Raw genomic sequence first — 25462 nt, 5'->3', positions numbered from 1 at the left:
TTTCACCTAAATACTCCTTAACCAGCATTCCATGGCCTGAAAAGGAAACTTGGCATCTACGGTTCTTGTCTTCATCATTCTCTCTTCCTCACCCTCATCATCAGAGTGGAAGGGGACATTAGCCTGCTCTTCAGCAACATACTAACCTCAGGTGACTCCACATATTTCCATGGGCATTCTAGGATGGGATAGACCTTCTGTACTATTATCACCTTTGGCTGAGTAAGCATTTATCTACTTTATACTGATTGTATTTTAAGTTTTTGGTGGCAGGAAAGAGACATAAAAGTGTACTAAATAACATCCTACTTTTATGGGATAAGTTCTGGTCCCATCAAACATATGTTGAGCCAGAAGGCATTCTCAGATGAAACTAATCAATGAGGTTGATCTGAATCAAAACAATTGCTTTGTTTGCTTGAAGTTGAAAACGGCATTAACAGCAGTGAAACACCCAACTGCCAAACGATGACTGGAAACCTCTGGTCACCCAGATGGAACCAATCTCTCAACTTTAGACAAGTTGTGGTTATAGGCTGGGTCAAAAGGTAGCACAAGACCAAGAGGCCCTTAGTGCTGGCTCCCTGGTATTGCGAACAAACACCATATACATGTGCTGGTACACTTTTAAGGGAATAGACTCCTGATTGCTTCCTTTCTGCCCTTCATTCCCTTTCAGACACTGCATTGGGAAAATAAATTGTTGCGCAAGGAAAAAAATAGTTTGAGGAGGATTTTTGGTAACTGGAGGATGGGGAATAATCACATATATGTACTGAGGATACTGAAGGACTTATTCAGTCAAAAATGCTGCTGCACAACCACAACAACTTGCATTTATATAGCGCCTTTAACAAAGTAAATTGTCCCAAGGTGCTTCATAGAAACGTTATCAAACATAATTTGGTCATCTATCCTAATATCTCCTTATGTGGTTTGGTGTCAAAGAGGTAGGTTATATGGAGCGCCTTAAAGGAGAGAAAGATAGCGAGGTGGAGAGGCCTAGGTAGGGAGGGAGGGCCCAGGTAGCTGAAGCCGTGGATGCCAATGGTAGAGCGATTAAAATCAGGGATGCGCACGAGGTCAGAATTGGAGGAACAGAGATCTTGGAGAGTTAAAGGGCTGGAGGAGGTTACAGAGATAGGGAATTTGTGAGGCCATGGAGGGATTTGAAAACAAGGATGAGAATTTTAAAATAGAGGCATTGCCAGACTGCGCAATGCCTCTAAGTCAGCGAGCACATCGGTGATGGATGAACGAGACTTTGTACAAGTTAGGATAAAGGCAGCAGAGTTTTGGACGACTTCAAGTTTATAGAGGGTCAAAGCTGGGAGGCCAGCCAGAACAGCATTGGAATAGTCAAGTCTAGAGGTAACAAAGGCATGGATGAGGTTTTCAGCAGATTAGCTGAGGCGGGGCGGAGACAGGCGATGTTACGGAGGTGGAAGTAGGCGGTCTTGGTGCTGGAGCGGATGTGGTCGGAAGCTCGTCTCAGGGTCAAATAGGACACCAAGGTTGCAAATGGTCTGATTCAGCCTGAGACAGTGACCAGGGAGAGGGATTGAGTTGGTGGCTAGAAAACGGAGTTTGTGGCAGGGACTGAAGGCAATGACTTCAGTCTTCCCAATATTAAGTTGGAGGAATTTTTGCTTATCCAGGACTGGATATCAGACAAGCAGTATGACAAATCAGACAGTGGAAGAGGTGGTGGTGAGATAGAGCTGGGTGTCATCAGCCTATATGTGGAACCCGACATGTTTTTGGATAAGGTCGTCAAGGGGCAGCATGTAGATGAGAAATAGAAGGGGGCCAAGGATAGATCCTTGGGGGACTCCAGATGCAACGGTGTGGGAGTGGGAAGAGAAGCCATTGCAGGTGATTCTCTGGCTACACGACTGGATAGATAAGAATGGAGCCAGGTGAGGGCAGTCCCACCCAGCTGGACGATGGAGGAGAGGCGTCGGAGGAGGATGGTGTAGTCAACCTTGTTAAAAGGCTACAGACATAGAAACATAGAAGATAGGAGCAGGAGTAGGCCATTCGGCCCCTCAAGCCTGCTCCGCCATTCAATGCGATCATGGCTGATCATCCAAATTCAGTACCCAGTCCCTGCTTTCTCCCCATACCCCTTGATCCCTTTAGCCTTAAGAAATATATCCAACTCCTTCTTGAATATATTTAATGAATTGGCCTCTACTGCCTTCTGTGGTAGAGAATTCCACAGGTTCACCACTCTCTGGGTGAAGAAATTCCTCCTCATTTCTGTCCTAAATGGCTTACCCCTTATCCTTAGACTGTGACCCCTGGTTCTGGACTCCCCGACCATCAGGAACATCCTTCCTGCATCTAGTCTGTCTACTCCTGTCAGAATTTTATAAGTTTCAATGAGATCCCCTCTCATTCTTCTAAACTCCAGTGAGTATAAGCCCAACTGACCCAATCTCTCCTCATATGTCATTCCTGCCATCCCAGGTATCAGCCTGATGAATCTTCGCTGAACTCCTTCCATGGCAAGAACATCCTTCCTCAGATAAGGCGACCAAAACTGCACACAATACTCAAGATGTGGTCTCACCAAGGCCCTGTACAACTGCAGCAAGACGTCCTTGTTCCTGTATTCAAACCCTCTCGCTACGAAGGCCAACATACCATTTGCCTTAACTGCCTGCTGCACCTGCATGCTTACCTTCAGCGACTGGTGTACAAGGACACCCAGGTCTCGTTGCACTTCCCCTTCTCCCAATCTATTGCCATTCAGATAATAATCTGCCTTCCTGTTTTTGCTACCAAAGTGGATAACCTCACATTTATCCACGTTATATTGCATCTGCCATGCATCTGCCCAATCACCCAACCTGTCCAAATCATCCTGGAGTTTCTCGGCATCCTCCTCACAGCACACACGCCCACCCAGCTTTGTGTCGTCTGCAAATTTGGAGATATTACATCTAGTTCCCTTGTCTAGATCATTAATATATATTGTGAATAGCTGCGGTCCAAGGACCGATCCCCATTAGTCACTGCCTGCCACTCGGAAAAAGACCCGTTTATTCCAACTCTTTGCTTTCTGTCTGCCAACCAGTTCTCTATCCAAGTCAATACATTGCCCCCAATCCCATGTGCCTTAATTTTACACGCTAATCTCTTATGCGGGACCTTATCGAAAGCCTTCTGAAAGTCCAAATACACCACATCCACTGGTTCTCCCTTATCTATTTTACCAGTTACATTCTCAGACAGTTCGAGAAGGATGAGGAGGGCTAGCTTACCACGGTCACAGCCATATAGGATGTCATTTGTCAATTTGATAAGGGCCGTCTCAGTGCTGTGGCAGGATCGGTAACCTGATTGGAGGGGTTCAAACATGGAGTTGCAGGAAAGATAGGCACGGATTTGGGAGGAGGCAACACGTTCAAGGACCTTGGAGAGGAAAGGGAGGTTGGAAATGGGGCGGTAGTTCACAAGGACAGAAGGGTCAAAGGTGTTTTTTTTTTGTTTTTTTGAGGAGGGTGGTGATGACGGAAGATTTGAAGGGGAGGGGGACAGTACCTGAGGAGAGGGAACCGTTAACAATATCAGCTGACATGGGGGGCAGAAAGGGAAGTTGGGAACCAACAATTTAGCAACCAATAACTTGAAGGGAAAAGTAAATCTAATCTCTGTGGAAAAAACAGCAGAGAGCTCTTCTTTCCATTGGCAACAGAAAAAAAACCAACATTTTGACTTTCCTTTACGCTCCAATCTTTGGAAATAATTTTTATTTGACATCTAAAGGAAGGAGCTTCTTAAATGGAAGGTTCCCCTCACCCCTTGCTAATTTGGTTCCGTTTTCTCTTGAACACAATGACTCATTAATGGGCTAGAGTTCCACAAGTAGCAGCTGCCTTCTGGCATCTTGGCCAAGTAACTATTATTCATGAGTGAGCCTTGACAGTGAGTGTTGGAAAGTAATTCAACCTTGAGCACCACAGCCAAACACTATTCTGTTCTCCCATTTACTCACTCTTATGCATAGCCAGCAAGATGTACTATTAGTGGTCAGATCTAATTTGGCACTTTTACATTACTGCGGTCATGCATCAGTATTTACAGACTTACATGCTCCTATATACTGTTGCCAGAACATTTATAAGAGCAAGGAACCATTTAACTTTGGAGTAGCCATTTTTAAGTAATCTTTCACCCAGAGGACACGAAAGATATCAATTGCATTCAAGGTACCCAGCTGTTAGGCTTTACAGTTGAAATTAATCAAAAGCTGTAGAAAAAGATAATTGTATGGCATTTATTTACCTATAAAGAGGCCCAGAATTCTGTACGGAAAGAAGCAAGATGCAATAAAGAGGACCCATAAGCCCATATACAACTTCTGTGTTATTTCTGGATGCACCCACATAAATAAGCTGTAAAAATAAAAACCAGAGATCACAATATGTGGTACAGATTCTCATTAAGTTGTTCTTTTCAGGTAACAAATTTAGTATGGAACTTTAGAGCAATTGAAAAACTTACTTTTTAATTTTTTCTAGTACATCCGCCATCTTGCCAAAAAGATTCTGTAATGTAATTTTTTAAAAGTTGAATCCACTTAAAATAGGTTAATGAAAAATAATCCAACTACTATGCATGGGGACAACATTTTACCTTTATGACAGTATATGCATACATAGGCCTGGAAAGTGCAAAACTAATTTTTGTACAGCCAACAGAAAAATATTACTCAGTAAAATAATATTTAATTTTATTACATTCAATTCCAAAGGACAATGGAAACTCTAGATTTCTAAAATAATTGCAAGATAAAGCAATATGAAATCTAATAGTTAAAAGGCTCGACATTCAACTTTGCAGAATGGCAATTTATTTTTCCTCCGATTCATGAATCGGTTTATCCACTTAAAGTCCAAAATGAACAAATATTTACTTAAATTTACCCACCTTTTGCAACAAATATTACATTTTTCAAAGTTCTAAAACAAACAACATTCAACAAAGGACTTCTTTTCTTCACATTTTGTCTGAAGATCGCCAAATTTGGGAAAGAGCAAGCAAGGCCTTACTGGGTCTAGCCTGAACAGTGAAGTATTCATTCTTCTCTGTACGTGAACTCTGCTTAAAAAATGCTTTGGAATTACTTATTGAAACATCTCAATATGTTTGTCCTAAGTAACAAAGTGAGTCTTTTTAAATTCTACCCCTTGTCTCATCCTGTGACATTTCCCTCAAACCACATGAATAGGATCTTCACAACTGTAAACAAAAGGTCACAATGGAAATGTTAAGTTTTTACTTTCAGACGTTGATTGAGTGGGTGCACAGTGCACATTTTCTGTGTATTTTTTTTAAAAATCTCACATCTCCAGCACTTGTGGATTTAATTTTAGCACTATAATATGCTGTACTGGGATGTTTGAGTAGTTTCATTTCTGGCACTGCCTGCTCAGAGAATGCAATTCAAAGTCTAATATTTTGATAATTGGGGTATAATTGCACTTGAGCTGTACATTGTACATATGCTGTAGTGTTACTTTCTGGAATGTGATTAATGATTTTTCATTTCAACTTTAGACAAAGATTCAATGATGCTGGGTCACTGATCAAGTTGTTGAACATTCCTTGATTTACAAAGCTAGCAGTATCTTGCAAACCACTTTACCTTTAACACAATGGATTTGATTTTTAGAAGTTCATGTATCATTTACGTGCCACTAGACATGTTCAGTGCACTTCAGTCATTTTCTACTTTACAAAACGGTACACTACTTTTAACATTCTTTTTCAGCAAAATTAGAAAATCAAAACTAGCTTTCAATTTATGATCATCGCTGGTGAATAAGAATTCATCTCAATAAGGTTCCATCTCATTTTAAAGTATGAATGGATTTCAGTATGTGGGAGTTTGTGGAATAGGAGAATGTCCCAGACTGCCACATCTGCAAGAAAAGTCTCTTCCTCAAGACACTCCGGCTCAGAGCCATTGAGCTGGAGTCCGAGCTAGAGACACTCCAACACATAAGGGAGAGGAGGAAAAGCTGAATATAGGGAGTTAGGAGGTAAATTAACAAATAGGACCTCAAAGGTAGTAATCTCAGGATTGCTACCAGTGCCACTTGCTAGTCAGAGTAGAAATAGAAGGATATTTCAGATGAATACGTGGCTAGAGCAATGGTGCAAGGGGGAGGGATTCAAATTCCTGGGACATTGGAACCGGTTCTGGGGAGGTGGGACCAGTTCAAACCGGACGGTTTGCACCTGGGCAGGGCCGGGACCGATGTCCTAGGGGGAGTGTTTGCTCGTGCTCTGGGGGAGGGTTTAAACTAAAATGGCAGGGGGTTGGGAACCTGAGCAGGGGAACGGGAACCTGAGCAGGGGAACAGAGGAAAGGGAAGCAAGGATAAAAGCAAAAGATAGGAAGGAGAAAAACAAAAGTGGCAGTCAGAGAAATCAACGGTTTAAATCAAACATGGCCACAGTAAATAATAATTCTAATAGGTCTAAGAGCGTTAAAAAAACAAGCCTGAAGGCTTTGTGCCTTAATGCGAGGAGCATTCGGAACAAGGTGGATGAATTAGCTGCGCAAATAGAGGTAAACGAATATGATGTGATTGGGATTACGGAAACATGGCTCCAGGGTGGCCAAAGCTGGGAAATCAACATCCAGGGGTATTCAATATTCAGGAAAAATAGGCAAAAAGGAAAGGGAGGTGGGGTAGCATTGCTGGTTAAAGAAGGGATTAACACAATTGTAAGGAAGGATATTAGCTCTGATGATGTGGAATCTGTATGGGTAGAACCGAGAAATACCAAGGGGCAGAAAACGTTAGTGGGAGTGGTATATAGACCTCCAAACAATAATGCGGAGGTTGGGGATGGCATTAAAAGCAAAATTAGAGAAGCGTGCAGTAAGGGGATAGCAGTCATCATGGGTGACTTTAATCTACATATAGATTGGGCTAACCAAATTAGTAACAATACTGTGGAAGAGGAATTCCTGGAGTGTTTAAGGGATGGTTTCCTGGACCAATATGTCGAGGAACCAACCAGAGATCAGGCCATCTTAGACTGGGTATTATGTAATGAGAAAGGATTAATTAGCAATCTTGTTGTACGAGGCCCCTTGGGTCGGAGCGATCATAATATGATCGAATTCTTCATTAAGATGGAGAGTGAAGTAGTCGACTCAGAGACTAGGGTCCTAAATTTAAATAAAGGAAACTATGATGGTCTGAGGCGAGAGTTAGGTAGCATTGATTGGGGAATGTCACTCAAAGGGTTGACGGTGGATAGGCAATGGCAAACATTCAAAGACCGCATGGATGAACTACAGAATTTGTTCATCCCAGTTTGGCATAAAATAAAACAAAAAAGGTGACTCAACCGTGGCTAACAAGGGAAATTAGGGATAGCATAAGATCCAAGGAGAGGACATATAAATTGGCCAGAAAAAGCAGTAAACCCGAGGACTGGGAGCAGTTTAGGATTCAACAAAGGAGGACAATGGGATTAATTAAGAAAGGGAAAATAGAATGAGTGTAAGCTTGCAGGGAACATAAAAACTGACTGTAAAAGCTTTTATAGATAGGTGAAGAGAAAAAGATTGGTGAAGTCAAGCGTAGGTCCCTTGCAGTCAGAATCAGGGGAATGTATAATGGGGAACAAAGAAATGGCATACCAATTAAATACATATTTTGGTTCCGTCTTCACAAAGGAGGACACAAATAACCTCCCAGAGATGTCGGGGAACATAGGGTCTGATGAAAGGGAGGAACTGAAAGAAATCAGTATTTGTAGGGAAATGGTGTTAGAGAAATTGAAGGCTGATAAATCTCCAGGGCCTGATAATCTACATCCTAGGGTACTTAAGGAAGTGGCCCTGGAAATAGTAGATGCATTGCTGATCATCTTCCAACATTCGATGGAACCTGGAACAGTACCCATGGATTGGAGGGTAGCTAATGTTACCCCACTATTCAAAAAAGGTGGTAGACAGAAAACGGGGAATTACAGACCGGTAAGCCTGACATCGGTAGTGGAGAAAATGCTAGAGTCCATTATAAAAGATGTAATAGCAGAGCACTTGGAAAACAATGACAGGATCGGACAAAGTCAACATGGATTTACAAAAGGTAAATCGTGCTTGACAAATCTACTGGAATTTTTTGAGGATGTAACTGGTAAAATAGATAAGGGAGAACCAGTGGATGTGGTGTATTTGGACTTTCAGAAGGCTTTCGATAAGGTCCCGCATAAGAGATTAGCGTGTAAAGTTAAGGCACATGGGATTGGGGGCAAGGTATTGACTTGGATAGAGAACTGGTTGGCAGACAGAAAGCAAAGAGTTGGAATAAACGGGTCTTTTTTCGAGTGGCAGGCAGTGACTAGTGGGGTACCGCAGGGATCGGTCCTTGGACCCCAGCTATTCACAATATATATTAATGATCTAGACAAGGGAACTAGATGTAATATCTCCGCATTTGTAATATCTCCAAATTTGCAGACGACACAAAGCTGGGTGGGCGTGTGTGCTGTGAGGAGGATGCCGAGAAACTCCAGGATGATTTGGACAGGTTGGGTGATTGGGCAAAAGCATGGCAAATGCAATATAACGTGGATAAATGTGAGGTTACCACTTTGGTGGCAAAAACAGGAAGGCAGATTATCTAAATGGCAATAGATTGGGAGAAGGGGAAGTGCAACGAGACCTGGGTGTCCTTGTGCACCAGTCGCTGAAGGTAAGCATGCAGGTGCAGCAGGCGGTTAAGAAGGCAAATGGCATGTTGGCCTTCGTAGCGAGAGGCTTTGAGTACAGGAACAAGGATGTCTTGCTGCAGTTGTACAGGGCCTTGGTGAGACCACATCTTGAGTATTGTGTGCAGTTTTGGTCGCCTTATCTGAGGAAGGATGTTCTTGCCATGGAAGGAGTTCAGCGAAGATTCACCAGGCTGATACCTGGGATGGCAGGAATGACGTACGAGGAGAGATTGGGTCGATTGGGCTTGTACTCACTGGAGTTTAGAAGAATGAGAGGGGATCTCATTGAAACTTATAAAATTCTGACAGGACTGGACAGACTAGATGCAGGAAGGATGTTCCCGGTGGTCGGGGAGTCCAGCACCAGGGGTCACAGTCTAAGGATAAGGGGTAGGCCATATAGGACAGAAATGAGGAGGAATTTCTTCACCCAGAGAGTGGTGAACCTGTGGAATTCTCTACCACAGAAGGCAGTAGAGGCCAATACATTAAATATATTCAAGAAGGAGTTGGATATATTTCTTAAGGCTAAAGGGATCAAGGGGTATGGGGAGAAAGCAGGGACCGGGTACTGAATTTGGATGATCAGCCATGATCGCATTGAATGGCGGAGCAGGCTCGAGGGGCCGAATGGCCTACTCCTGCTCCTATCTTCTATGTTACTGGATAATTGACTCCAGATTACAGTCACACCCGAGGAAAGCACAGGTGCAGGAAGGGGAGAGTGTGACTGTCAGTCAGCCGGGTATGGGGAACATAGGAGAGATAGTGAAGGAGGCCCAGCAGACAGTGCTCCTGTCCAACAGGTGCAAAGTACTAAATACCTGTGAGGATATGGAGAAAGATTGTTGGAAGGACAGCCAGAATACTGAGCAGGCGGCTGTCCAAGGGGAGGAGATACAGAGTAGAAAGGCTGTAGTTATAACGAATTCTATAATTAGGGGGATAGATATTATTCTTTGCAGTCAGGATCAAGAGTCCCGAAGGGTCTCTTCAGACCAGTGACCGTTCATCGACCTGCAACGTTAACTCTGTTTCTCTCTCCACACAAAATGCCTGACCTGCTGAGTATTTCCAGCATTTTCTATTTTTATTCCTGAAGGGTGTGTTGCCTACCACCGCGGTGCCTGGGTAAGGGATATCTTGAAACAGCTGAAAAAGAATCTGGAAAGGGTGGGGGAGGATCCAGTTGTTGTGCTTCATGTCGGAACCAATGACATAAGAAAGATTACGGAAGAGGTCCTGCTAATGGAGTAGCAGGAGCTAGGGGCTAAATTGAAAAACAGGAGCTCACGGGTAATAATCTCGGGGTTATTATCTGAGCCACATGCAAATTGGCAAAGGGACAAACAGATTAGGAAAGTCAACACATGGCTAAAGGAGTGCTGTGGGAAAGAGGAGTTTCATTTCATGGGACACCGGCACCAGTACGGGAACAGCAAGGAGCTGTACCGTTGGGACGGGCTGCACTTGAACCGGGCTGGGACCAAGGTCCTAGTGGAAAGGAAAACTCGGGCAGTAAATAAGACTTTTAATTAATAATATGGAGGGAGGGAACTGCTAGAAATGACAGAAATCTAACGATAAAGGAATCAGGAAAAGAGAGTAAAGGACAAACTAAAGGAAGAAATAAAGATAACATGAATGGCCTGGGATCGGATGAAGTCAGAGAGTATATAAAGATAAATTAACTACTAAAAACAAAGAGAAAGGAATAATGGCCCATATTTTCCGATGCCTACGCATGGGTACGCGCTGTGTACACACCCGTAGGGACATCGGAAATGCCGGTTTCAGGCATGCGAAGCGCATGCGCTGAAAACCGGCATTTCCGATGTCAAGAATGCCCTTGACCGATTGTACGCCTGCCCTGGAGAAGGGCCTCTGCGGGTGGCGAGTTCCGCTTTCTGCACAACCTCCGCCCGCTGAAAACACTTAAAAATCTTATGCCTGGTAAAAGCAGGCGTAAGGCCTGCTTTTACCAGCATAAGAGTTTTTTTTAAGTTTAAAAAAAAAAATTCCACGCATTTATAATTTTAAATACTTTAAAAAATAACGTTTATTTTTAGCCCTGTAAAAAACGAATTATTTTTTCAAAAAATTTAATTGTTTAAAATATTTAATTTAATGTAATTTTAACGCATTTTAAAAACGTGATAAAAAAAAATTATTTCATGTTTTGGTGTGTTTTTGGGGTGATCTCCATTTATACTTTTGACAGGTATATCTGTCAAAAGTATGAAGTGGGATTCCCTTCTCCTATTGGCTGGCCTGGCCCACGTGATCCTAGGGACGCTAGCGAACCGCATGCACCCCTGGGATACGTGGGCCCTGTGCATTTCAACTGTGGCGAGGCCCAGGAACGGAAGTGTTCGGACTTCGGGAGCCCTCAGGTAAGAGCGTAGATTTTTTTCCGATAGGAGGCATTGTGGTAAACCACTGTTAACCCTGTACATGTCTGTGTGGTAAACCACTGTTAACTCTGTACAAGTCCGGGCATGTCTCCGCCCCTGGCTCCACCCCTAAGCCCAGGTATAAGGGTGACTCACCACCCTTCCCCCGAGAGCTCTTAGGATGGATCCACTAGCAGAGGCATGCTCCAGTTCTTAGTCAATAGAAGCCTACTTCGTATAACTTCAACTCGTAGTCTTTGGTGTTGTTGATAGTGCATCAATTTTATTGACTAATTTTTCGACATGGAGCAAATCTTGAAGCCGGAACGTTTAGACCTGGATCCTCAAGCAGCAGATGCAGCCAATAACTTTGAACACTGGCTGAGCTGTTTCGAAGCCTTCCTGGAGGCCTCCAGCACTACCGTCACTACAGATGACGCAAAACGGCTTGTCTTGAACTCACGGGTGAGCCACCGAGTCTACTCGATCATCCGAGACGCCACAACTTACGCGGCCGCCATCGCGACGCTAAAGGAACAATACGTGAGGCCTGTTAACGAGGTCTACGCCAGACACCTCCTGGCTACCCGAAAACAGCGCCCCGGGGAATCGGGCGCCGAATATTTACTGGCACAGAGTCCTCGGCCGGGCCTGTAATTGCAAAGCGGTGATGGCCAAGGAATGCACGGAAGACCTGATCCGAGACGCCTACGTAGCCGGCATCAGGTCCAACTATACTCGGCAGAGGCTGCTGGAACAGAAGGGGCTCGACCTGCAGAAGACGGTGGCCCTCGCTAACTCGTTAGACGTGGCCCTCCAGAACATGGACGCCTACCCCCCTGACCGGATGGCCACGTGGATGTCACAGGAGCAGCCATCTTGGGACCCGGTAAGGCCACAAGCCGCCAGCAGCCCAACTACAGCTGCAATGACCAGAGGCCAGAAATGCTACTTCTGCGGCCAGGCCAAGCACCCCAGACAGCAATGCCCAGCAAAAGACGCGACCTGCTCCAAATGTGGCAAGAAAGGCCACTACGCGAGAGTGTGCAGGGCGAAATCGACCCCCAATTCCAGCAGCGCCACGTGTGAACCGTGCAGGCCGCCATTTTGGACCCCACCAACCACGTGTGAGCCGTGCGGGCCGCCATTTTGGGCACCACCAGCCGCGGGGGAGCCGCCATCTTGGACACCATTTCGGGACCAGGCCCCCGGCGAGGGCGAATACTACAGCGACCCACCGACCTCGACGATGGCCTCCATCACCCTGGACCAATCTAGGCCCCATCAACTAGTCAGGTCCATGATGAATGTAAAGGTAAATGGCCATGCCACAAATTGCCTTTTCGACTGCGGAAGCACGGAGAGCTTCATCCACCCAGACACGGTGCGACGCTACTCCCTATCGGTTATGCACACACGCCACCAGGTCTTTATGGCCTCAAAGTCCCATACGGCGGACGTCGGCGGCTACTGTGTAGCGACTCTGACAGTGAACGGCGTGGAGTACAGAGATTTTAAATTCCTCGTCCTGCCACAGCTCTGCGCTCCCGTACTGCTAGGATTAGACTTCCAGTGCCATCTGGAGAGCGTCACGATGGCATATGGCGGGCCCCTGCCCCCACTTACAGTCTGCAGCTGGCAGAATTTAAACACGGCGCCGCGCAAAGTATGCAGCCTGTCCAGCCTGAAGGTCAAACCCCCCCCCGTTGTTCGCTAACCTCGCCAAAGACTGCAAGCTAATTGCTACTAAAAGCAGGCGGTACAGTGCCAGGGATAGGAGCTTTATTAAATCAGAAGTAGAAAGACTCCTGAGGGAAGGGATTATCGAGGGCAGCACCAGCCCATGGCGAGCCCAAGTGGTGGTAGTGAAGACCGGCGAAAAACAGCGCCTGGTTATTGATTACAGCCAGACGATCAATCGATACACGCAATTAGACACATACCCACAACCCCGCATATCTGACATGGTCAACCAGATAGCACAATACCGGGTATTCTCGACGATTGATCTGAAGTCGGCATACCACCAGCTCCCCATCAGGCCTGAGGACTGCCAGTACACAGCCTTCGAGGCTGACGGTCGCCTCTACCACTTCCTCCGAGTCCCCTTCGGCGTCACGAACGGGGTCTCGGTCTTCCAAAGGGAGATGGGCCGGATGGTTGACCAGAACGCGCTGCAGGCCACCTTCCCCTATCTAGACAACGTCACCATCTGCGGCCATGGCCGGCAGGACCAGGATGCCAACCTAGAAAAATTCCTCCATACGGCCCAACGGCTGAATCTGACATACAACAGAGAAAAATGTATGTTCCGCACCATGCGGCTCGCTATTCTTGGCTGCGTGGTGGAAAACGGAGTCATCGGCCCCGACCGAATGCGCCCCCTCCTGGAACTACCCCTCCCCCACTGCCTAAAAGCCCTGAAGAGATGCCTAGGGTTCTTCTCTTACTACGCCCAGTGGGTGCCCAACTATGCGGACAAAGCCCGGCCCCTCATCAAGTCAACCTCCTTCCCCCTGATGGCAGAGGCCCGTGCGGCCTTCACCCTCATAAAAGAGGACATTGCGAAGGCCACAATGCACGCAGTGGATGAGTCCATCCCTTTCCAAGTGGAGAGCGATGCATCCGACTTCGCCCTAGCCGCAACCCTTAACCAGGTGGGGAGACCCGTGGCCTTCTTTTCACGGACCCTCCAGGGCCCCGAAATTCGACACTCCTCAGTCGAGAAGGAGGCCCAGGCGATAGTGGAGGCTGTACGGCACTGGAGGCATTACCTGGCCGGTAAACGTTTCACCCTGCTCACTGACCAACGGTCAGTAGCATTTATGTTTAACAACAGACAAAGGGGGAAAATCAAAAATGATAAGATATTGCGGTGGAGGATCGAGTTATCCACCTACAACTACGATATCTTATACCGGCCCGGGAAACTTAATGAGCCCCCAGACGCCCTATCCCGTGGGACATGTGCCAACGCACAAGTCAAAAGGCTACGGACCCTCCACAATGATCTCTGCCACCCGGGGGTCACCAGGTTCTTCCATTTTATTAAAGCTCGCAACCTGCCTTACTCCATCGAGGAGGTCAGGACCATGACCAGGAACTGCCAGGTCTGCGCCGAATGCAAACCGCATTTTTATAGGCCAGACAGGGCACACCTGATTAAAGCCACCCGCCCCTTCGAACGTCTCAGCGTCGATTTCAAGGGGCCCCTTCCCTCCTCTGACCGCAATACGTACTTCCTCAATATTATTGACGAGTACTCCCGTTTCCCCTTCGCCATCCCCTGCCCGGACATGACCAGCGCCACAGTCATCAGGTGCCTCAACGACCTGTTCGCCATATTTGGCTTCCCCAATTACATCCACAGCGACAGGGGCTCGTCGTTCATGAGCGACGAGCTGCGCCAGTACCTGCTCGAGAAGGGCATAGCCACAAGCAGGACTACCAGCTACAACCCCCGGGGTAACGGACAGGTAGAGAGGGAGAACGCAACGGTGTGGAAGACCGCCATGCTCGCCCTAAAATCCAAGGGCCTCCCAATCTCCCGCTGGCAAGATGTCCTCCCCGATGCGCTCCACTCCATACGATCACTGCTCTGTACTGCCACAAACGCCACCCCTCACGAGAAGATGTTCGTCTTCCCCAGGAAATCCACCTCGGGGACATCACTACTGCCATGGCTGACGTCTCCGGGACCCGTCCTGCTCAGGAAACACGTGAGGAGCCATAAGACGGACCCCCTGGTCGAAAAGGTTCATCTCCTCCACGCCAACCCACAGTACGCCTACGTGGCGTATCCTGACGGGCGGGAGGACACAGTCTCAATTCGAGACCTCGCACCCTCAGGTACCACCCGAAACACCATTGATCACCATCCACTACCTCCACCCACCACCACTACCCATGACGCACCACCGGGGTGCCTACCACGAACTGACGACATGCCGGTGCCATCCCTACCCTGAGAGGACGACACGCTAGTGCTCCGCCCCACGCGAGAAGCGGCCGCGGGCAAAGAACCGCCGCAACCGGCACCACGAAGATCATTACGGCAGACAAGACCCCCGGAGAGACTTTCGTATACGAACTTTTGAAACACTTCACCCCACCGGACTCTTTTTTAAACGAGGGGGTGAATGTGGTAAACCACTGTTAACCCTGTACATGTCTGTGTGGTAAACCACTGTTAACTCTGTACAAGTCCGGGCATGTCTCCGCCCCTGGCTCCACCCCTAAGCCCAGGTATAAAGGTGACTCACCACCCTTCCCCCGAGAGCTCTTAGGATGGATCCACTAGCAGAGGCATGCTCCAGTTCTTAGTCAATAAAAGCCTACTTCGTATAACTTCAACTCGTAGTCTTTGGTGTTGTTGATAGTGCATCAGGCATCCGCACGCAGGAAGCCTCCTATTGGAAATTATGGGCCATTAAATAAAAACAATTTAAACTGTTGGTACAGCAATGTATGTGGTATTCCAAACAAAATGGATGAACTGGAGGCAATAATTTGTAAAGAGGATCCGGATATAGTAGGGATGACTGAAACATGTCTACATAGGGAACAGGATTGCAAATAAATATTGCCAGATAGAACACATTTAAGAAGGAAAGGGAAGGAGGGGAGGTGGAGTAGTTATACTAGTTAAAGATAACATAATGGCAGTAGGAAAAAAAAAGGATGTAAACTAACAATAAGATAGATACAGAATCCATATGGATTAAGTTAAAAGATAAGAAGGGATCTATCACCCTAATAGGATATACTATAGATCACCAAAGGAACTGAAGGAAGAAATTTGTAGGCAAATCTATGAGGTGAGTAGCAGGCATAGAATAATAATCATGGGAGATTTCAACCATCTCCAAATAAACTGACGGAAGTAGTGAAAGGAGAAAAGGGAATCGGGTTTTTACAGTGAACACTCAGTATGCAAGAAGTCCATCAAGAATAGAATCACTGCTGGATCTTGTAATGGGTAATGAACCAGAACAGAGGAGAGTTTCTTAGTCGTAGTGATCACAACACCATAAGGTTCAAGATTTGGATCGAGTGTGACATAAGTAGGACAAAGTCTAAGGTAACAGATTGGAAGAGAGCAAATTATGAGGAAATGAGGCTGGAACTAAAGAAGGTAAACTGGGAGAAAATCTTAAAAAAACAAAGACAGAAGAACTGTGGGAAATTTTTTAAATGGTAATCAATGGAGTTCAAGAGAAATGCATTCCACTAAATGCTAAAAACAAGCAAGCTAATTATGGGGCACCATGGATGAATAAAGAACTAAAGAAAAAATTGATCTGGAGAAAAAGACATACAAGAAGTACTTAGATACTAAAAGAGAGGAGGACAAAAAAGGGAATATGATGAACTTAGGAGAGAAGATTTTTTAAAAACTCATTAGGAAGACAAAGAGAAATTACAAAATCAAATTATCAAGGAATATAAAAATAAATAATAAAGTGGCTATAGACACAAATAACAAAAAGGAAAATTAAAGTCAGGATAGGGCCACTAAAAGATGAGCAAGATAAACTCACAGGTAATGACAGAGAAATGGCAGAAGTATTGAATAACTACTTTGCCTCAGTTGTTACTAAAGAAGAAAATGAAATAGATACTTCACTAGAGGATGAGCAAAGAATATTAATAGAGTTGGGGTAAAAAGGGTGAAAATAATTGATAAAATAGCAAAACTAAAAGGCTAAAATCACAGGTCTGGATGGTAGGCACCCAGGCATACTCAAGGAAATAAGGGAGGAGATAGCAGAGGCACTAGTTTATATATTCCATAGAAAAGGGGGTAGTGCCAGAGGACTGGCAAGCGCTAATGTTGTTCCTATATACAAAAAGGGAGATAGAACAAAACCCGAGAACTATAAACTAGTCAGCTTAGCGTCAGTGATAGGAAAGATACTGGAATCTATACTAAAAGAGGTGATGGAAGAGCATCCAGAGACAGAAAATATAATTTAAAAAGATAGCATTGATTCCAAAAGGGTAAATCATGCTTAACTAACCTGGTAGAATTTTTTGAAGAGGTAATGGAAAGAGTAGACAAGGGTAATGCAGTAGATTTTTCAAAAGGCCTTTGATAAGGTACCACACGGTAGGCTCATGGCAAAGGTTAGGACATGTGGAGTCATGGGGAAAATAGCTCAATGGATAGCAATTTGGTGGGAAAAAAATAGAAAGCAAAGAGCAGGGGTAAAGGGCAGTTATTCAGATTGGAGGAAAGTAGAAAGCAGTGTTCCACAAGGATCCATGCTAGGACCACTGTTATTCATAATTTACATTAATGATTTGGACTTAGAAATAAGCTACTCAATATCAAAATGTGCAGATAATACCAAATTGGGGGGCGGGGGGAGGTGGGGTATAGCTAACACTGAGGAAGAATGCAACATAATACAAGAAGACATTCGAAAACTTGCAAATAGGGCAGTTAAGTGACAAATGAACTTTAACATAGATGTGAGGTGATGCACTTTGCTGAAAAAACAGAAACATCACCTACACCTTAGAAAATAAGAAACTGAATGGGGTAGAAGAGCAAAGATATCTAGGGATACAGGTGAACAAATCATTAAAAGCAGCATCACAGGTCAGCAAAGCAATTAAAAATGCTAACAAAGCACTGGGATTTATTTCTAGGGGTATAGAATTCAAAAGTAGAGAAGTTATGTTAAACTTGTATAGGACCCTAGTCAGGCCATACTTGCACAGTTCTGGTTTCCATATTATAAAAAGGACATAGAAGCACTGGAGAAAGTGCAAAAGAATTAAAAGGATGGTACCAGAACCAAGAGATTACAGCTACTGGGAAAGACTGAACAGATTGGGGAATTTTTCTTTAGAAAAGAGAAGACTTTGGAGACCCGATGGAGGTTTTTAAAATTATGAATGGGTTGGACAGGGTACATGTGGAGAGAATGTTTCCACTTGTGGGAGAATCCAAAACTAGAGGCCATAAATACAAAATAGTTACCAATAAATCCAATGGGGAAGTAAGGAGAAATTTCTTTACCAGAGAGTGGCTAGAATGTGGAACTCGCTACCACTGGACATGGTTGAGGCAAATAGCTTAGATGCTTTCAAAATTAAACTAGACAGATACATGAGAGAAAAGTGAATAGAAAGATATGCTAAAAGGCTGAGATGAGGTGGATGGAATGGGAGGAGACTTGTGTGGAGTATAAACACACAGCACAGACTAGTTGGGCCGAATGGCCCGTTTCTGTGTTGTATATTCTATGTAATTCTATGTAAATTAAAAATAGGAGTTACTTTTTTGTTCAGTACTATTGATTTCAAGAAAGAACAAACTTGCACCTTTCACTGGATGTCCCAAAGCATTTCAAAGTCAATATATTAGTTTTAGATGTAGTTACTGTTGAAATGTAGGCAAACACAGCAGCTAATTTGCCAACAGCAGGATCCCACAAACAGCAATGATATTAATGACCAGTTGATCTGTTTTTGCGGGTGTTGATTGAAGAAGGAAATACTGGCAAAGACACTGGGAGAACTCCTTGCTCTTCTTCGAATAGAACAGGACATCTTGCGTCCACCAGGTAGATAGGGCCCTCAGCTTAATGCATCATCGAAAGACTGTACCTCCAATAATGCAGCACTCCCTCAATATTGCACAGAAATATCAGCCTAGATTGTGTGCTTAAATCAGTAGTGGGGCATGAACGGTCAACCTTCTGACAGCGGCAACAGTACAGTTAACTGAGCCAAGCTAACACTTTAAAAAGCTTCAAAACAATAAGGATAGTTGATTAAAATGTATCAAAAGAAATTAACATGCATTTACAATAATTTTAATAGTTCAACCATAGCACTATAATTGAATAAGGAATCTGTGGTCTTGTTAGATATTATGTGCAAATGCCTCCAAGCCGTATTAGCAAACTACCTGTGCTTTTTGTGCTACATCAAGCACCAGCTGGAACTTTTCCGATACAGTGAGATCTTCTTTTGAAGGCTCCTGTAAAGAACAAATTCTGTATTTAATACCGAACATTCTCAAGTAAATATCAGGGCAAAACAGTGAACAATCCACTCTAGTTGAGCACCATCCTATAATTCAGTGCCTAATTGAAATACAATATTCTTTTGTGCTTGCTGTAATGTTCGAGACAAAATTGTCCAAAGTGTTAATTTTTTTTCTTCCTTACTCTTTCTAGAAAGAACATTAATTGTGATGCTGGTTATAACCAATCACAAATGAGCAACGGTTTTGCAAAATTTTAAAAATTATAATGAAGGAAAAAAGACAACTGCGGTTAAAAATTGTACCCATTACAAAAGTGATGTTTGGGGTGAAACAATGAATTCAATTTTGGTCACAAGCTATTTACAGATGAGGAAGGCCATTCAACCCATTTTAGCTCATTCATGAAGACAGACACAAATGTGTGTTCACTTCTGTGAGGTCATGGATATCCGGCTTGAGTATAATGTTGTAGGCCAACTTTATGCCAATACAGTACTGTCCAAAGCCAACACTATGTTCGTGACTGTTCAGTGAAATTTTGGAATTTCTTTTGTGCATTTTCATCGTTCTTTCCTGAAACTGAAAATTTCCAGATACCAAATATTTGGATTGGCCCGAACTGAACAAATTTGAAAGATAACGTTTGGAAACAGCCAAAATCAAATCTAAATTAGACATTAACTGATCTACACACACAAAATGCCACAGCAGTTGTAAATAAGTTAATAAATGTAAGTAATAGCAACATTACCACAGGGTCGGATACTTCAGGCACAATGCTCCACTGAATCCGCCAACCCCTGCAAAGCCCAGAAATAGTGCACAGTTAACAAAGATTTGGAAAACAAAATCTACAAGCCTTGCATATGGAGACAGTCCAGATTAGAAGAATGAGCTAACATTGATCACCAACTGCCCCTTTCGCCCAGAGATACAAAGATCACATCCTCAACAGCTGTTACTCCTAGTATGGTTTGTCTCCTGACACACACACTTATATTTTGCCACAATCAAGATTCAAAAGGAACTTACTTTGTAGGGAAAACAAATGCAATCTTTGGCAAAGAGTAATAAAGCTATTCACAAGTTGTACTAGTTCCTTCGTTTTATATACAGGAAACTTTGGTTTATCCAGAGGTTGTATGTCCGGAAACCTCGATCTACCGGCAGAAATCAGGAGCCGTTTTGTTAGGTTTTTTTTCTTCTCGTGGCTTTTTCTTCCAACAGTCAGGCTCTGCAAAGTCTCTCTGAAGCTGTTGCTAAGCTACTGAGACGCTTCCACGGTACGGCCGACTGTTTAGAAGCTGTTGCTAAGCAACAGTGTTTGTTGCCAGATACGGAGATGAAAACCTCCGTATGCTTCAACATTAATGCTGGTATGTCCGGCAGTTTTGATAGATCGGCAACAGCTCGGTCCCGTCGGTGCCGGATATCACAAAGTTTCCTGTATATTTATTATGGGCATTTTTTTTTTTTTTTTTTTTTTAAAACACAAGAACAGTTTTACTTGTATGTGTTAGTGCTGTGGATTGCCTGAAATATAGCTGCCTGCAATGTTCCCTCTAAATTGTCTTTGTTGTGCGCGACCTGTTTATTTCAATACGTGCGCCCTTTAAATTTCGCCGCATGCAAGGTATTTCAAATGGAAAAGCTTGTGAGCGGCCTGCGTGGTACCTTGCAGATTACTGCATGGCCGTGAGGAAACATTGGTTGCCTGTCTCCATTATAAGCTATTTACAAACACAAGACTTTTAATTTTATAAAGGTATCAAACTAGAAGGTGTCACACTATGGGGCTCGGCTGGTTTGTGATTGGTAGCTTTGGAAAAATTGGGCAGTTTGATTGGCCAGCTCTTTGCTATGTTGGTCAACTAGTTACTTTCTTTACTTGTCTAGTGAATAATACCATCAATATTTACTGTTTTATTTCTCGTTATTCACCACCTCCCCAAACAACTCACTCGCCTTTTCACAACCTTTAAATCAGCCACCAGATGTCTCTCAGCACATCAAACATTCTCATGCTGCTCAAGTAATAGAAAGTATACTTGCTATAAAAATCAGGAGATGAGCCAATTTTTCCCACAGCGAGACATTGTACCTTTCCTTGTGTACTCAACACAGTGCCCCAGCTAAGAACTAATAAAAGCAGTCACACCTGTGACAGGCAGTTTCAAGCTTAAGTCAATGGTGAGATTTTAACTGCAAATAGCCATAAAAAGACTTGCATTTATTTAGCGCCTTTCTCAACCTCAGGACGTCCCAAAGCGCTTTACAGCCAATTAAGTACTTTTGAAGTGTAGTCACTGTTGTATTGTAGGATTTGCACACAGCAAGGCCCCACAAACAGCAATGTGATACTAGTAATCTGTTTTTAGACATTAGTTGAGGAACAAATATTGACCAGGACACCGGGGAGAACTCCCATGCCCTTCTTTGAGAAAGTGTCTTAACCATTACATTACCAGGACATTCCCACTATTACTCATTTTAACTAAGAAAGCCTGATACGTTCATAACTGCAATGCTCGTGGGCAAGTCTGGAATTAAATTGAAGATTTAACAATTCAGCAAAATGCATTAAATCATTTCAAAGAATTACCTTGTTTAGAAATCTTCAACTTATATAGAAAATGTAGGGTTACCCCATGTTAAAGTTTGGGAATCTTTCAAAACTCCACAGAACATTTTATTCTAGCATAAACCAGTTAATTCTAGACCATAGCACTGTTGGTCCCAAGCTTTAACATAAACTTTCCAGTTACAAAGAAAGTATTAAAGTGCCATTAGATTTTGTTAATTTTAGACAGCAGTGGGAAAGCAATGGAAATGTTAATACCTTGCTATGAGATAATTTAGAGACAACCTCAAAATGGCTAGAAATAAGAACATTGGAATGGCCCAGCCATGCCAAACAGCATTCATGTAGATCTGAAAAACAAGAGAGTGTTACAAATAATGCAGAACAGGGAGTTCCCCTCGCCCCTCCCATATTAGCGAAGCATTGCGCACTCATTAATTGCGTTAACGTTTGCAACACAGCCCACAAACACCCTTTTACAAAACGCACACACACACTAAAAATATCACATTCATTATTGATAATTTCATAAATCACTGCTACTAAATAAATTCAGATCTCAACATTCATCAGTACGGAGGCTTTTTTTTATATAGTCTCATTTATTTGGCATTTTTATAAATTAAAAATTGCTCTAAGACAGGCCATATCACCAGCAATGGCAACATCAGTCTGTAATGTAGTAGCGCTATTTACTGGGGCAGTCCTTCCGCCTGCTCGTTGTTAACTGCCATGGGGCATAAGTCCTCATTTACATGCAGCCAGCGAGCAGTGGTCTCCAAACCAACATGCCGAGGCAGCGTGCCCAGTGGGGAGAACAGGAAATTGGCCAGCTCCACGTAGGAACCAACCCACAGTTGGAGCCTGGGAAGGGGTTGGGCTCACATAAGATGGCAGTACGTCAGATTTTTTTTCTGGGCCGAAGAGACGTACAGGAATTCAAGGCCAGGAATTCAAGCCAGTGTTCAGGGCAGTGAGTGATGCAGACAGTGTTGTTCTCCTGGTTGATGGGGGGGCTCTAGGTCTTCGGCCAGCAGTTAACATATCTCCCCAGTAGCCTATGGGACAAATGTAGCCATTTGTGGCATTGACGGACAGAAAAGGCTAAGACAGACCTTTCTGGTCTAAACCCTGGTGAATGGGTATGTGTGTGTTGGAAAAAGACACTTTCTGTGGTGAGACCTCACATGAGAGTCTCCAATCTAGCCCCTTCCATTACCACATCCTCCTGCTCATCATAACATAATAAAGGGATCCCCATTGGGGAATCCATGTCCCCAATGCAAAGCAGTATTCTGAGCAGAGCCGAATAAAACTAGTAGCTAAAGTCCTGAGTGAACCTCCAAATCTGCTGAATGCATTCGATATGCAGGCAAAGTAATATCAACCTCCAGTAGCAGCATACAAAATGGCCTCCTCACCGTGGCATTCACCTTAGGGATTCCTTCCTGCAGTCCTGCCGCTACTTATATAGTAGCAGTAATTATTTGGGGTAGAAATCGGGCTAATTGGGTTGGAGGCCTTAGCCACATCACCCAGACTCCATGAACATAAGGTGGACTGGGCTCTCTGTGCCTCTTAAAGGGAACTGGCACTTTTGTTCTTTTTGGGGGGGGGGGGGGGGGGGGAAGGATAATTCAGGTTCAGTTTTCTAGCGGTGGATTTGAGGCAGTAGACTCTAACAACCCATTTTATTCCATTTACCACCCCAAAGTGGTCAATAATTCAGAGTAAAATTCAGCCCAGTATCTCAAAGTTAAAGTAAGCAAGAAAATAATATTAGGAAAAAGAATGGCACTAAAGACTGACAAATCCCCAGGACCTGATGTTTTCCACTCCAGGGTTTTAAAGGAAGTAGGTGAGGAAATTATAGGTGCTTTAGCCATAATCTTCCAATGCTCTTTCTATTCAGGAATTGTCCCTTTAGATTGGAAAATTGCAAATGTAACTCCATTATTTAAGAAAGGTGAGAGAGAGAAACTAGGAAATTATAGGCCATCCTTCATCTTAGGGATACCTTCCTGTAGTCCTGCCGCTACTTATATAGTGGCAGTAATTATTTGGGATAGAAATTGGGCTAATTGGGTCGGAGGACTTATTATGTTAATTAATGACTTAAATTATAGGCCTGTTAGTCCAACATCTGTTGTGGAGAAGTGACTGAGCACTTAAGAGAAATTTGAGCTGATTACAGAGAGCCAACATGGATTTGTAAAGGGTAGGTCATGTCTAACAAATCTAATTGAATTTTTGAGGAAGTAACTAAAGTAGTAGACAGGAGATGTGCGGGTTAGGTTGATTGGCTATGATAAATTGACCCTTAGTGTTAGGGGGATTAAATACGCGGGGATAGGGTGGGATATGTGTTGGTGTTGGTGTAGGGGTTACAGGGATCGGGTGGGATATGTGTCGGTGCAGGCTCGATGGGCCGAAATGGCCTCTATCTGCACTGTGGGGTTTCTGTGATTTCTGTGAGAATGTCTATGGATGCCGTTTATATGGACTTCCAGAAGGCATTCAATAAGGTTCCACATAAAAGACTATTAGCAAAAATTAAAGCTCATTGAATTGAAGGCTAATTATTGAGCTGGTTAGGAGATTGCTTAGGCAGTCGAAGACAGAGAGTAGGGATAATGGGTATGTACTTGAATTGGAAGGAAGCGACGAGTGGTGTCCCACAAGGTGCTGGGGCGTCAACTATTTGCTATGTTAATTAATGACTTAAATAGTATAATAGAGAGCCATATATCCAAGTGGCACAAAGATAGGTGGCATAGTAAGTAGGGTAGAAGGGAGCATAAAATTAGAAGACATTGATAGATTAAGTGAATGGGTGAAACTGTGGCAGATGAATTTCAATGCAGATAAGTGTGAGGTCATCCAATTTGGACCAAAATATAGATCAGAGTATTTTTTTTTTAATTGGTAAAAAGATAGGAACGGTGGAGGTCCAAAGAGATTTAGAAGTCCATGTACTCAGATCACTAAAATACAGTGGTCAGGTATAAAAAATAATCAAAAAGGCTAATTGAACATTAGCCTTTATAGCTAGAGGGCTATAATATAAAGGGGAGGATATTTTGTTACAGCTATACAAAGCCCTGGTTAGACTGCATCTGGAGAACTGTGTACAGTTCTGGGCATCACACCTTAGAAAAGATATAATGGCCTTGGAAGGAGTGCAGCACAGATTCACCAGAATGTTACCAGGACTCCAAGGGTTAAATTATGAGGAGAGATTACATAGACTAGGCTTGTATTCCCTGGAATATAGAAGGTTAAGGGGTGGCTAACAAGGGAAATTAGGGATAGCATAAGATCCAAGGAGAGGACATATAAATTGGCCAGAAAAAGCAATAATCCTGAGGATTGGGAGCAGTTTAGGATTCAACAAAGGAGGACAAAGGGATTAATTAAGAAGGGGAAAATAGAATATGAGAGTAAGCTTGCCGGGAACATAAAAATTGACTGTAAAAGCTTTTATAGATATGTGAAGAGAAAAAGATTGGTGAAGTCAAGCATAGGTCCCTTGCAGTCAGAATCAGGGGAATTTATAATGGGGAACAAAGAAATGGCTGACCAACTAAATACATATTTTGGTTCTGTCTTCACAAAGGAGGACACAAATAACCTCCCAGAGATGCCGGGGAACATAGGGTCTGATGAAAGGGTGGAACTGAAAGAAATCAGTATTTGTAGGGAAATGGTGTTCGGGAAATTGATGGGACTGAAGGC

General features: G+C 43.8%; 1 protein-coding gene across 7 annotated transcripts in view; it reads right to left on the bottom strand.

Annotated features, from left to right (window-relative positions):
• gramd4a (GRAM domain containing 4a) overlaps positions 1 to 25462 on the bottom strand; it is a 179016-nt gene that overhangs the window by 19842 nt on the left and 133712 nt on the right. For all 7 annotated transcript variants that reach the window (XM_086010287.1, XM_086010288.1, XM_086010284.1 and 4 more), the window contains 5 exons: positions 21986 to 22077; positions 19898 to 19946; positions 19066 to 19137; positions 4513 to 4556; positions 4294 to 4403 (listed from right to left, as the gene is read on the bottom strand). In XM_086010287.1, coding sequence (XP_085866413.1) covers positions 4294 to 4403; positions 4513 to 4556; positions 19066 to 19137; positions 19898 to 19946; positions 21986 to 22077 — 367 coding nt within the window. The remainder of the gene's footprint in view (positions 1 to 4293; positions 4404 to 4512; positions 4557 to 19065; positions 19138 to 19897; positions 19947 to 21985; positions 22078 to 25462) is intronic.

Source organism: Somniosus microcephalus, chromosome 17, assembly GCF_052327205.1.
Source record: "Somniosus microcephalus isolate GS21.2 chromosome 17, FLI_Smic_1.0, whole genome shotgun sequence".
Taxonomy (NCBI): Eukaryota; Metazoa; Chordata; class Chondrichthyes; order Squaliformes; family Somniosidae; genus Somniosus; species Somniosus microcephalus.
Note: the sequence above shows the minus strand (reverse complement) of the source record. Positions and strands in the feature narration are given on the sequence as shown.